This window comes from Musa acuminata, chromosome BXJ3-10 (assembly GCF_036884655.1).
Source record: "Musa acuminata AAA Group cultivar baxijiao chromosome BXJ3-10, Cavendish_Baxijiao_AAA, whole genome shotgun sequence".
NCBI lineage: Eukaryota > Viridiplantae > Streptophyta > Magnoliopsida > Zingiberales > Musaceae > Musa > Musa acuminata.
In genome coordinates, this window is record NC_088358.1 from 24,562,629 (window position 1) to 24,577,704 (window position 15,076).

Genomic DNA, 15,076 nt, shown 5'->3' on the forward strand with positions numbered 1-15,076 from the left:
ATTCCACAAATGAAACTGTGCTGGAAGAATAATGCACTGATGCAGGAGTCCAGAAATCAGCGAGTGTGTCTCTGCAGTTTGATTTGATGATGTGTGATAGATTAAATGCCTTTAGTTGTGGCCCATAAGCCCGCTAAGGAATTCATTGGGCTGAAGCATACATAGTTGGATAATAGGTTGAACGGCTAAGCGAGAAACTTCAAACATCAAATCCAACTGTGAAAACACCCAACCGACCGGCACGGAAGAGATTGCTTTCTTTCAAGGATAAAGATTCTTTCGATCCTAATAATATATAGTTAGGGCGGGCTTAGGACACCATTCATCATAATTTACAATGTACAAGACATAAGAGATTGCTGCTCTACTACCGAACTAATTGGATCTCTTCCTTCTTCTTCGTCGTCGTCGTCGTCGTCTTTCTCCTCCTGAAGCCACCGAATGGCCCGACTACTCTCCGCCTCTCCGACTCCGTTATCGTCTCCAGCTTCGGCCTCCACCGCCTCGACCTGCACCTCACCAACGTCCTGTACTCCTTCTCCAACGCCTCCGTGGAGACAACTTTGCTGCTACCGCGGCAGATCTCTTCCTCCCGGACTCTCTCTCTGAGGAACTCGTCGGAGACCCTGATCTGAAGCGTCCCCGAGGCCGTCTTGTGGATGTCGAACGGCCTGAGGAGGGCGGTCTTCCTCGCCGCGACGCCGGCGTTGGGGCCGATGAGGGAGGTGGCGAGGGTGACGAAGGAGAGGACGGAGCGGAAGAAGTGGGCGGGGAGGAGGAAGTAGGAGTGGCCAGGCTGGAGCTGGTCGCCGGCGGCCAGCGGTGGGACCTTCTGACCGATGAAGAAGGCGTCGGAGCGGCAGACGAGGTGGCAGGGGTGCTCCTTCATGAGCTCTGCCGCCGCAACTGGCCGGTGGTACACCCTGACCCGGCCGTCGCAGCCGATGAGCCTGATCCCCGTTGCCTGCGCCGCAGGGGACGGGCTGGTCCGACTGCCGGCCACCACGTGGAAGCACCATGGAATCATCTGCAGGCCGAGAGACTTGAGTCCCATCTATGCTGCTACGATCCCACTCCTCATATGTACACCGCACGCACGACTCGTCTATGCTCGACGGAGTCGGAGAACAAAAGGTGCGTAAGAGAAGCACTCGAGAGTGAGAGAAAGGCGTGATGGGTGGAGTCGAAAGAGGGTGATGAGGATGAGATCAGAGGAGAGAAGGCATGTGTGGGGGGGAGGATTTATATAATGGATGCGAGTATGACCAGCGTAGGGTTCAAACAAAAAGCGAAGGCTGTACTCTGGCGTTGGCAGAATAGTCTGTGAGGCATTGGCATCTTTGGTTTTTCTTTTTTGTTTGGGCTGCTGGGGATGAGAGGAGAAGCGTGAGATGTGGGAAGAGCTCTTTTATTTTATGTCCAGCAGCAGCAGAAGACTGGCATCTCTGTCCAACTATTGAGCCATCTCTCTCTCTGTCTCTCTCTCTTTCCTGTTCCTCTTCTCTTTTGCACAGTAGTTTTTTGTTCTGTAGGACCTCTCGTTCTGGTTTGGTGGCAGGTTGACACTTTGACTGACTTCTTCTCTCTCTCTCTCTCCTCTTTCTACCTCCGCCGTTCGATTTGTGATCTTTTATCTGGGACACATCGTTGGATGAGACAGGATGTGAATCTCTAGAAACCCATCACACACACACACACACACTCTCTCTCTCTCTCTCTTTCACTTTTTCTATGACGCCGGTTGAGGCCGGGAATTTAGTAGTTGCGACTCCACTGTCTCTATCCACGTGCCGAAGACTGCGTGGTCAGAGGAGAATGGACTCGGTCAACGTGAGAGTGATAAAGACTCCGCTGTTGTCTCTCGAATTTGGTTTAGCCGTGTCAAACCATGCGAGTAGACTTAGACTCACGTTTCCGAATGGAATCGTCGATTCCAATCCACCGATTTTTTTTATTATTTTAAAATTAAAAATAATTTAAATTTAAAATCATAGATATATATATATATATATATAAATAATCATCAGTCATCGATTTCGATTTTGATTTTTAAAAATCAAGAATCATAATCAAACCATCTAGGTTCGATTTCGATTCGATTTAGAATTAGCAAAAATTCTGATTCGGTTTAGAATTAGTGAATCATCCGAACAATTCTATTCGATTTCGGTTTAGAATTTTGGTTCTAACTCGATTAATACAAATATTTATATACATCATTTTCGTTTTGTGATAGATATCTTTTGTTCGCTTACATAGGTACAACATTTGACCACAAGTTTGATTTCAGTATCGTAGATTTCGATCACAGAAATTTTTATATTTAAATAAAAAATAAAAAATTATATATAAAATTCATATATATTTTTAATTATGAATCATCGGCTCAGTAACGATCGATTTCGATTCTCAAAAATTAAAAATCATAATTGAACCATCTATGTCCGATTACGATTCAATTTAGAACTAGCGAATTGAATCGATTGATTTTTTTATTTTTGATTTTAACTTAATTTAATTTTAATTCAAATCCATTCGTATCATTTTTATTTTCTTAGACCGAATGTGATTATATATTTATGGTGTGTTTGGTCCACTTGCACGTCCGAATGGCACACCACATCTGACCACGAGTTCGGTGCAGCTTGGAGCTGTCGATTCTTAATGGCGGATCACATGAAGACGATGGTTGGATTCAGAAAGCGGGATTTGACCGGTTATCATCACATCGCCCAAAGTCCAAGATAGAATAATCCCCAGAGGAGAAGCCTTGGAAAGAAAATTACCACGACACATCGACACAAAGTCCCAAAACCCCGAAGCGTTCAAAGCTTCAGAGGCAAACGGCATCTTTGGGGAACCCATTCCCAGTCTCTCCACTTGAATAGTCTTTTGTGCCTGCTTTGGTCCGATGGGAGGGTGGCAACAACGGCAGGTCTCTGCGTCGCACCCTTACCCATGCACGCATTGGTATGGGTGAAACAGGCACGCAAAGAGGGGCAGAAAAGAGAGGGGGCGAGGGTGCGTGGTGTGGAGGAGTTGCAGGAATGTACTCCTGGGACTCGTATACGTGCGGGGGAGTACGTGCGAAGTTGCGAATCTTTGCAGCAGACCGGACTCGCTCGCTTGGTCGTGGACGGCACACACGTCGCTTCATTCTTCTGCTGTACCTGCACATTAAACTAATGGCGGTTCCAACCACCAACGACATCGGAATCGAATCGGCCAAAAATTGAAATCAGAACCGATCAATGATTTCACGGTTTTGGTTCGATTCAACTCATTATAGACTAAAATTAAAAATTAAAATTAAATATTAATAATAAAAATCTTTAAATAAATGACAGTGTCGATTTGAAATCTTAATCGGCAATTTCATAATCAGAACCATAATCATCTAAAATTAATATGGTTTCGATTATTCGATTTTTACTGATGAACATGTACGAAGATCAAGATCGATGCTTAAGTTGGTAACCGACAGATATAACATAATTTTAATAAACAATAATTGATCTCAATTATTATATCAAATCAAAGTATAATAATGGGTTAGTTGGGAAAAATATTCTATGATATAAACAAAATATTCTACTGTCTTTGTCTCATCATTTTTGTAATATTCTCGGATTGTTATTTTGGGCTGACTTGTTAATTTTAAATAATCTAAATATTCCTCTTATTTTGGGTTTACATACATGAGACCTGACCTGATCATTGATCAGAGTGCATATTATCCGAGTTGCCAAAAAAAGAAGAATCAGACAATACCAATTTATGAAACCATCATGAATCAGTGCTTGTTCTATGTATTACAACGCCAAATAGTAATATAGTTTTTCTACTGGACAAAAATGTTCAAGTAATATGCAAGACAAGGGAATCTGCGTCGTCATAAAACAAACATTACATTCGACAACATTGAAGATTTCAAACAAGAAGCTTTCTGTAGCTCCAGAGAAATTATTCCCGGCGGCAGTCGTAATAGTAAAGAACATGAACAAGGTTGACATGAAAAGTCACAAATATAGATCGAACGAAAAGTTCCTGCTTTCCACAAAGTAAAATGGAAACAACATAAGCCGAGTTTTAATTAAATCTATGGGCACATACAAGCTTGGTTTCCAAATAGAGATAAGTTATGGGTGATACCTTATTTAAAGCTAGGGGGGAAAAAATGACTTCTTCAAGTCTTGGGATAAAAAGGAAAACAAAATCCAAAGTGAGAAATATAGAGGTATAAATGGCTACTCAAAGCGAACTATGAACTACAAACTCTCTCCCTATATCTCGGAACCTTATTTTTACCCTCGCTCGCATCAGTTCTCTCATCGACGGCCGCCAGCTTTCCTTGGAGGTGGTGGCGCTAACTCCTCGTCATCAGATTGGACATCACCATATTGCCAAATCTTCAGCCTCTCTCGTTTTGCTTTAGCTTGAAACTCTTCCAAACCATCAAGAGCTGCCTTGCGTTCTCTAGTGTCCCATTTCTTCTTTCGGTCTAGTCTAGCAAGCCCTTCCTGTGTTCGTACAATTCAACAGATCAGAAACAGGATACTAACAAAACTCGAGCTGAATGTGCATGATATAATAGAATTTTGGAGTAATCAAGAACAAACAGGTCGAATATCAAGCACAAACAAGGATCATCGGATCAGAACAAGCCAGTAGGATGAGATAAAGTCCTATATGTTCGGTTTCAATTTGTAAAAAGCAATAAATAAACATGGATGTCTTTTGGAGTCAAGTAGGAGAATTTATATATCTAGAAGAGGGGGAGTGCAAATGCAAATTGCATTTCTAGTCATTTGTTGCTTCTGCTGTAGAAACTTGGTTAGCGACATAGCACCGCCGACCAGGCCTTGGCATACTGGTTGGTTTGTATCATCTTGAAGAGATTCTATGCTTGTGGAGGTGATGGCGCCCAAGTATTTTTTTAGACATGGGACCATGCAGTCCATTATTCTCTAGAAAAGGAAGTAATTCGTGGTACAAATTAAAATCCAAGAAGATAACATTCCCATAGATCAATTGTACATTGTCATACAGAACCGCAAAGAACTCCAAGGAATTTGCAATTTCAGTTGCTACCAGACCAAACATATCAAATAAATGTTCTTCCGTAGACAGCATCAGATAAGTACAAGATCCAATCCATGATTGACACCAACAGATCAAGTTAAATTATTAACCTACAGACTTATTAAAGGTTGAACTAGTTTCGATTTCTACTGGAGTTAATTAATAAGATGACTAAAAATCAAGTTAATGAAAAAAATATATTCAGATAAGATCAGATGCTCAAACCTGTAGCATGGCAGCATTAATACTAACTTCAGATCCAACATCAACGAGAGTCACCACCAACACCGTTCCAGTTCCTTGTCCTCTTGCTTTCCCTCCTGAGGCATCTCTTTCCTCAATCATAGCGCTAAACTCTTTTGTATTGTTCAATGTACATTCGCTCAAATACTCTGCAGCTTCTTGACCAAAATCGTCCTCCAAATTAGGTACTTTTATGTATGCAAGGCTGCAAAGTTGAGCCAAACCAGGTGCTGATGGTATTGAAGAATCGAGAGGTCGTAGGAGACTATATGGGACAATTTCTTGGTTTCCAAAATCAATATAGAAGACTTCAAATGTGTCATTATGTGATTTCACGGCCCCTCGTGGTCCATTTACAATCTGCATGCGTTGAAGTAATTACAGAGGCAGACATCAAGAAACCAATTAAAAAATTCTAATGAAGCACAATTTTCATTCACATACAGTCGAGGACTAGAATACAGGGTGTGACACATGTTTCTAAAATAAAAGCTTAATGTTGAACAATCAATATTGCAAACTGCAAAACAAGAGTATTTACCATCAGAAGAGCCAAAAAGATAGAACTGCAAGAACTGACAAGTGCCCGTACTCTTACATAGAACTGAAGCACTTAATTAATAAACTAAACTCATTTTTGACCTTTACAAAGGAACATGCTCTTGATGTAGCTTCCATTTAATGTCTCCCTGTAACTTGCTGGTTAGTTTGCTAACGAAATGGAACAATGTAATGCTTAATAGTTGTGGCAATGCCATTACATACACTGACCAATGTTGTACACTACAGTGCTCGAGGACAGGTCCTCTTTGATGGCCTCATCATAGAGGTCAATGAGGGGTTAGCATATGACAATTCTTATCTTGATACCCCAAATCGGCCATGGGTCTCAGGGAACCTTTTCTGAAGTGCACAACAAATTTGAAAATCAGGATTTCCCTCTGATCTCAGGTTCTACAGAGGCTGAGCCAGGATAAAAAAACCCAAGTTACATGGGGTTTTGTATCTAGCATCACAGGTACGCTTGTCTTATCTTTTTCATCGATGGATACAGGTTATAGGATGACCTATGCAAATTTCACACTGTCCTGTCATCTTGCTATTTTGTATTGCCGCCCTGTCCTGTATCTTGACCCTAGAACTTTTTTGTCGCTACAAGATAATAAAAATGTGATTGACCAATCTTAGCAAAGATGACAACAATATTTCACTTAAAACAATCTTAAATAACACTACCACGACAATTAAGTCCGACTAACAAATAGATGAAAGAAATCATAGCAATACTTAGGACGTACCATGGCTCTATTCCAGGAATTGTCTACACTGAACTGAGCCAGAACTATATCACCCTTTGCAGGATTAAAAGAACCAATTACTGGAGCCTCTTTAATGTTTAATGCAGCAAGCTGCTGTTGAATGGCAGCCACCTTTTGATCACCAACAGGTTGGACATAAAATTTTCCACCACCAAGGACTTCTGTAACTACGACCTGCATTGATCAACAAGGAAAGCTCTGTTCATCTTATAGGTTAGGTGTCAGAATAGCAAGCAAGTTAGATACTCTTTCTTGAAGATCACCTTGAGCATTTCTTTCTGTTTTGCTTCAGTAGAGGAACCATTTGAAACTTCTTGTCCTTCAACATAATTTTCCCAGATCTTGCAAAGGAAAGATAAAAGTTATATACCATGATATACAAAGCTTCAATAACAAATAACTCAGCAACCGTAACTTACTTTTAGCTTCTGGTGCTTTGCAGACTGTTCAGCCTGTGCCAGGAGGTGAGCATCTGGAATCTTGTCAGAGCCAAAGGAGGTTTGAAGTTTAGCCAATCCAGCTTCCAAGAGGATAACAGCCATATTGGTCCTTGATTCCCATAAGGAGCCTAAGAATGTCCCAGCCCTATCAACTGTTTCCACCTCAATCTGTCCAACATAACCATGAGATCTATCTTAGTAATGAAAATGGTATGCCTCAAGCTAAATAAATGGACAATTGGCACCTCAACATCCCGTTGCAATATCTTCCTTCTCATCAAAGCAATAGCTTCATCTGAAAAAGGCTCCTCCCGACCAGGACACCGAACACCAGAAAATGAAAATGCAATAGTGCATGTTTCTTTAGGAATCAGTAACTTAAATCGATGACCACTGAGGACATATTCAACAACAGCAGCATGCCTCCTACTCCGTTGCAGAAAAGGAAAGAAATCTCGTGCCTTTTTTGCAGATGCCTGTACAGATAACATGAAACTTCTATTACATACCATGACAAACAAAGATTGTGTCATGTAATAAACAATTATTCCATTTCTGACCATTGTCAAATCAGTTATATGCATAACTGGAGGATCCTTGGCAGAATGAATCCCTTTCCTTGAATTAATCGCACGAGATTCAGCAGCCAGTAAAGCATCATAATGATTTGACCTTTCTTCAAAATCTCGATGTCTGACTAGAGTGGCAAAACCCCGTGAGACAACCATCTCGGCAACATTTGTTACTCCTGGTTGGTTAACAGATGGAGAAGAGGTTTCATCATTCTCACTCTTCACAAGGAAGACTGACCCAAAATCCATGACTCTAGAATCAGCTGAACTAGATACTACTGTACTAGGTCCATCAGCCACACCAACCTTCCTAGAATATTCCATTGACACATTTACCTGGCAACAAATGCATTATGAGACTACTAACTTTATATATCTTCTCCATCCAATACATCAAGCAAATAAGCATACTTGGTGGCCAATAAGACGTGTACGTAAGAATTCCCTGGCCTCACGGGCATAGGGCACTGGCTTTTCATCTCGCCGAGGATTTCCCATCTTTGGTGCTCTGATGCTTGAAAGATTAACTCTACGCTCAGCTAAGGGGCTGCCGTAGGGAACAGCATCGTCAGCAACAATTATGCAGTCTCCACTCACAACCTCTACTACCTAAAGTTGACAAATCAATTGCAGACTTCAAGCACAAGAATGATATGTAATTGGCTTCAAGAAGACCTGGGTAAAAAAACGCATACTTTTCCTGTAAAATTTTGGTCGTGAATTGCCTTCGAATTTGAAGCTGGAGGCACATAGTTTGTCCAAATTCTAAGGCGATCCTTCTTCGCCTGAAGCTCAGCAGCCTTCAATTTTCGTTTGGCCTCATCCTCCATCATGTTTGCACTCCATTCCAGAAATCTAGCAAAACCCTTTGTAGGAAGGAAAACAATGTTAGCATTCAGGACATAGCTTGTATTATATAACGAGCATAGAAGTAACTGTTATCAAAATGTTCAGATGTATGAGTAAATATATTAACGCAGAACTAGAAAATTCATACGCAAACAACAGTTACCTTCCTAACCAGACTTTAAAGGAAATGCCCAAAGCATCACTCCACAGAATGACAAGATTAAAAAAACAAGACAATGCATAGAAAAACTGATATGATCATGGTACCATCTTTTATTTGCAGCTTCAACAACAGGTTCTTGCAAAATGCAAAGAAGTATGCATACCAAGTGTAGTTAAATGAATAGCAAAGCACAATGGCTTATCACCTAAACAAAAGCACTCAGACAGAAAACAAGGCATAAACCTTGTATAAGAATAAGCTGCCTAAAATGAATGCCATTCAGGTGATGAGACTAGTCTTTGTATTATTATTAAATTTCTGTTAAGTATAGGAAATTCCAAGAAGTGTAAATGGGTATGCACACTCCGTTGCCTCTAGAGGCCTCAATTCCGAGCTTGAAATCATCTGGGAAGATTATTTGGCCCGGTATGATATCATTGGCGAGGGTTGACAATATCAACAGTGGAATTGACTAGGCTACAGGTCATCAGAAAGTCAAGCCCCATAATTAGCAATCTAAGTATCATAACAGAAAACAACTTATAAGTTTTCAATGCCCCCTCCTTCGCAACAAACCCACACAAAAGAAGGAAAAAAGAGACGGATTTTTTTCTATATCTGTATTCCGAGCTAACAATCTAGCATCTAATGCTGCAGATATCCTTATTATTATTTCATGAACAAAAAATGTTAACATACAGGTTTAGAAACTACCATAGATGCCTTATTACTCCATGGTACCATACAAGTTTAACTAGAGACCATAGGGAGGATGCACTTAAATAACAAGGATATTTAAAAGAAAATTAGTCAATGAAGAGAATTAAAACAACACAACATTAAAAATGTATAATATCTTGGGTAAAAGTAGGTGGGATAATATACGTTCACAATTGTTCACTATGTGATTGCATAAATGTGTATGACATATTCACATGCATATTTAAATTATCATATTTGATATCCAAATATATCTCAAGCTGTTGAATTTACCTATATTAATCCACAAAAGACATTAATTGATTTGTTCTTTCATTCAGTGTATTCTCTTTTTTCATTCTTATTTTTTCTGTTCACATATGTATCCTATCCAGACAATATGAAAAATATATTCAAGTAATTTTCTTAACTATTTGTTGATATTGTGGCTGATTATATAACATTCACGTTAAATCCATAAATGTCACGTGTTATTCATATCTACCATATGCATTTTAAGCAAACATGATTACTGTTTATGTAGTGTCTGTCTAAAATTCATATACAAATTAGCATTTGGTAATTACAAGAAAATAAAGAACTGGCCTTTCCAGAATCCGATCCATTTCCATCCCTAGTAATATTATCACTAGAAAAGTCAAATTTGCGCCACAATGTTTCAGTGTTCTCACATAAGCAGTAATTATTGCTTGCTATATGATTGCATAGCCTTACATACATTTTGCACAAGATCAAGAGCAAGATCTTTTGCAGTATCACCATCAGGATAATAAACTGAGCCAATTAAATTGCTGTATTTGTCTACACCTTCTAGCACGATCCTGACCTGCACAGTTCGAAATTCAGTGAAAATAGATCATAGAAAACAAATGAAGAAAAAATTGAATAGAACTTTTGGTACTAAGACGTAGCTAAAAACACAAAAAGAACCTACATCTCTGCTCAAAACACGGATTTCTGTAAAGTGTTTGGCTTCCCTCGCAAATGGATCTGGTGAAACTTCAGTTATTGACAGCGAAGAAGCAGCAAGCCTCTGGGCCGATGTTAGTGGCTGCTGAGATTCACCTGAAATTTCTCCATTTGTATCATCAGTAGACACCTCAGTCACAGGAATTGTGTCATTAGTGGGCCTTCTTCCCATTGAAGGAGCCTATAATTAAGAAAAACAATTTTGCCACATAAGTAAAAGAAGGGCAAAAGGTAAACATTTATTCCACAGTTTTGTTCAGAAAATCACATTTAAAATAAAATATTCTTGGTCATGTTTTAAAACATACCTGAACCCCTGCAACAAAAACTTGAACAAAATGGAACTCAGGAAGGAGGTAGACACGAAGAGTGCTGCCATCACGGACTTGCTCTACAATGCCCTGCATGGGTCTGCCCTTGTTTGCAGCTAGCAGCCCCATTGCATCGAAATTACTAGGATCACCAATGGCTGAAGGTGGTAAGTTTCTTACAGCTGACTCGGTAGCACCAGGTACCTAAAAAAGTTGATCAATAAGAAACGTGTGATACTCCTCCAATCTTTAATTATCATGCACATGTTTTAATGCTTGTTGGTTGTTGTCATATATCTTATAAACACAAACTAAACTTAAAAAAAAAAAGCAGACCCTTAAGGTTTGAATTTCAAGAGACATTAATATCCACATTAATATCTTATAAACAAGCCAAAGGATGCAAACACGTATTTTGTGAGAAGAGAAAAAGATGCTATTCTTTACAGGAAACAGTCAAAAGAAACAACAAATAGAACCAGATAAAAAGCAAGATAACCTTGCTCCAGCGACCTAAGCCCTGTTGCTTGGCTTGCTCCTCCAAATGCAGTAGCTCTGTCAAATATGGGCTTGCTTCACCTTTCTGCTGGCCTTGTTCCCTAACCTGATGAAGAAAAAAATAAAGATAAGATATCAGCAGTGAAATTGTTGGAACAGCATATAAAGCAAAGAACAAAGAGTGTAAGTTACTAGTACCTTTGCCCATCCTTCAGAAACAACTAAGTAGGCAACATTCTTATCTCCAAGAAAAACAGTGCCAAACTCTCTCCCAATAGATGGAACTGTGTAGTCCACCTTGAAAGTGACATCCTGAAGAAATCAAGACTATGAGGTGTATGTTTACTTCTGAAGAATATATAAGATACTCGGAAATCAAGGAAGATTCCAATCAAGGACCTTTCCAATGCAGTGTTTTCTCAGAAACTCCCTGCTCTCCCATGCAAACGGTTCATCCACACCACCCCGACGAGCCTAATTCACAATCCAATATTGCATTAGGCAGAAGTAGTACTTCTCCATATTAAGGGGAAAAAAAAAGAAAACTATGACATGTTCAGGCATTGATTTAAAGAATCAAAACTCTTTGTAAGATAATTACTGAAAATTTTCCTCTGAAATGTATGTTACCATAATCAGGATGCGCTGAGAACCAAACAAATCACAGATTGGTCTGTTTGTCCTCATAATTAATGGTCAGAGAACAATCATATCCATACTGTACACTCATACCAGTCTAGGGGCGATCAGAGAAGACAAAGTGACGGTCTTTTCGGGAGGGATCTCTGCTTTTGTGCTTCCCATGATAAGCAGAGAATCCCCTGAAGGAACGGCCTTGACTTTTCCTCTCAGCCATCCTGTTGCTCCTACTGTGGACGCCATGTCGAGAGCTAAGCCCTAGAATCAATATACACAATTTCACGACAAGGAAAGTAGAATATGATCCAAGAACGACCGACAAGCCTCTTTATTCATAACACAATTCTTGTTTCAATCATGCAATCATAACCCGGCATAAAATTCTCTTGTTTAGCAAACAACCACCAAAAGATAGCACCAACAACTCATCTGCTGTAATTATAGGCCAAAGAAGGGAAGAAGAGAAGACAGGGAAATCATGCTAAGTCAACCAAAATGTAGTGTTGCTGGAGATAATACTTAATTAAGTAACTAGCTCTCGTGTATTTCAAAAAGATCTCATTTTCGTGTCCAACGTCTACCAATAACATCTTCATAGGAGCATGAGACGCGCATAAAGTTATGATCTTTTCACAGATCTGGAGAAGACAATGACATTTCAATCGATATGATACAAAATCGCATCAGATCTCCATAACATCGAAAAAAATAACCATCCATGGACCCTTGAAAGGGATATCAAAACGAACAAAAATAGAAACCAGCAGTGAAGCAGCAGATGGGCACCAGTGGAAGCAAAACAGCGCAAACAAAAAGAAGAAGAATCGCAAGAAACGTAAATCCTGTCAACCCCTCGGAGAAAGAAGAAATCTCTTCGCGATCAAAGGAAAAAAAAAAAAAGTTAGTCTTTTCCGGAAGGGAAACGCTATCCATTTCGTAACAATCGATAAGATCCAGAGAGGAGGCTTACCTCGATCCGATCTCGACAGAGGGCAGGTCTCCGACGGATCGGAAGAGCCCGATACGAATGCTAGTGATCCTTGGGGATGGTCTCGCTGGGAACTCCGCCGCGACGAAGATGCGAACGAACGATGGTCCGGAAAATTTTGTGTATATATATTTACCCAAATTCGCAAATGGCATTTATATTCCTCTCAAAAGATCGGATGAATCTCCCAATTTTCAGTTTTAAATGACGTATGTTTTGCACTATATATATATATATATATATATATATATATATATATATATATATATATACACACATTATGCGCACGTAGACAACTATTGTAATGGAACCAATCAAAATGATATTCTCATGAATAATTTAATCAAATAATCTTGGGGGTTAGTATTTGTCAATTTAGAATATTTATAATGTACTAAATTTACTTCCCAAATATTTAACATTCAAAATTTAATCGAATAAATTTTGAAGCTGGTAAAAACAGTCTAATTTGTTGATGGTACGATCATAGAAAGCAAGCAATCTATGTTAATTGGCTGAATAAAAATAAAAATAAAAACCAACATGCATGCATATTCCTTCAAAAAATCATCCTTATATGTTCCTGCAACTCTAAAATATTTGCAGTCTATGCTAATTGTCAGAAGCGAGTTAACAGTTGAGATGCATTTATAATTATTAGTATAGCTTTAAATATTTTGAATCGTGCACTATAAAAACGTTTAAAATATTCAAAACGTCCATCCATTCCCCCTTCTAATCTGAACCGTTCGTTTAATTATTTTTATTATTATTATAAAAAAATCAAAATGACAAGACAAGATGGATGAAACGGACAGTTTTGGAGGCACGCTTTGTTTGTTTACGTGACGCATGCGAGACCAAACCACGCAGGTGGGTCTCAGCGGCATCTGCGACGGTGTTGAAGGTGGCGCGCTCCCCAGTTCTCAGCCGAAGGTATCAGCGTATCTTTGTTGAAGAAAGCAACAGCAAGATCAGATAAAAAGAAACCTTATCTTCCATCAGCCTTGATGAGGGCAATAATGATGATGGGACGCAGGTTAACGTCTGCACCCGGATGACGCCTCGCGTCTCGATTGATCGATAGCGCATGACCAAAACAGATCAGAATGCCAACTGAGACACATTAATATCCTGCGCGAGTCCGGTCCTTCACGTCACATCAATATCGGTGTCAGACATTACTAGGAGTACGATCCTGCTCCATGCAAGTGGGCACATTAGGCAACGGTAACCTTCTCTATCTCTCGCGCTCAGAAAGAGGAGAGGAAGAAAAACAAAGACAAAAACCCTTGTAACTATCCACTGACTTGATCGTCGGAGGGGTCGGACTGAGCCTCCCGACCCAACCTGTGTGCAGGGACGAAGACGGAGCACCTCCCACCGCGTGCCCGGGCGAGGAGTTCCCTTCCAGAGGAAACGGTTGTCCCGTCGCAATCGGACCATCGTAATCGACCACCTTAACAGTCCCAAGGGTCGCTCATGAAAATCCTCAATCATTCGGACCCGAACCTAATCGTGTTGGCCTCGAGGCCATGACTTAAAGTTGTTGACACCAACAACCCTCACCTGACTTGCGATATCCAACCTTCTGTTTTCGTCATTCCACTTGAGATACAGTCCTTACAACTTCCAAAAATGAAATAGAAGCTGGAAGAATGATCCCTGGATGGATGGACCGGAGATGAGAAAGAACAAAAGTTGGGGTGTGCGGATGGACCTGAACTGAAAGTATTGTGGTGCGTCGGGGTGCGTGTGCGGTGGGAGTATGATGACCTGACCTGACCTAATCATATGTTTACGGGTGGAGTTCGCTCGACCGTCTATCCGGCTCGTTTCACCAAGTTATCGATGTCCGGAGCACGATCAAAACGGTGGACCAACCAATGAGCACCGTTTGCCACGCCAATGTCAGTGGTTAAGCCTAAAGTCTATCGAAACTGACAACGGGTAGAATTAATCACAGGGGGTAAAGTAGTCATTTGACATGACCTCAATTACGTGTTGCCCTTCTATTGTCCCCTTCACTTCGATATGCGTGTACATAGGTCCGCGGCGGTGATGAGGAAATACCCTTTCGTACCCGGATTAAATCTCCACTAGTTCCACTTGCTTTTTCATTGGATGAAATAACGTCCTTTGTCGGGTCCCATTGATCTCGTCCAATCAGAACCATGGAGATAAATGGTGTACCTTTCACCGGAACGGGAAACATTATTTTCTTATGCAAGTTAAGAAGCAGCGGCAGGAGGAGAAGAGACGGGGAACTTCGCACGGCCATCG

At 40.3% G+C, this 15,076-nt stretch overlaps 2 protein-coding genes across 2 annotated transcripts; both read right to left on the reverse strand.

Annotated features, from left to right (window-relative positions):
• Positions 1-133: 133 nt before the first annotated feature.
• Positions 134-1,199, reverse strand: LOC135651160 (uncharacterized). The gene has a single exon (XM_065171029.1). It carries the CDS (start codon positions 1,052-1,054, stop codon positions 368-370), a length of 687 nt encoding a protein of 228 aa, XP_065027101.1. The 5' UTR covers positions 1,055-1,199; the 3' UTR covers positions 134-367.
• Positions 1,200-4,006: 2,807 nt separating this feature from the next.
• On the reverse strand, positions 4,007-12,914 carry LOC104000640 (ribonuclease TUDOR 1). Its single transcript, XM_009422728.3, has 17 exons — positions 12,776-12,914; positions 11,899-12,063; positions 11,566-11,640; positions 11,365-11,478; positions 11,168-11,272; positions 10,666-10,872; positions 10,323-10,538; positions 10,107-10,214; positions 8,352-8,522; positions 8,068-8,265; positions 7,645-7,992; positions 7,330-7,560; positions 7,064-7,252; positions 6,908-6,985; positions 6,624-6,818; positions 5,308-5,685; positions 4,007-4,520 (listed from the first exon to the last, which is right to left on the reverse strand). The coding sequence occupies exons 2-17, from the start codon at positions 12,046-12,048 to the stop codon at positions 4,329-4,331; spliced, it is 2,955 nt and encodes a 984-aa protein (XP_009421003.2). The 5' UTR covers positions 12,049-12,063; positions 12,776-12,914; the 3' UTR covers positions 4,007-4,328.
• Positions 12,915-15,076: the final 2,162 nt, after the last annotated feature.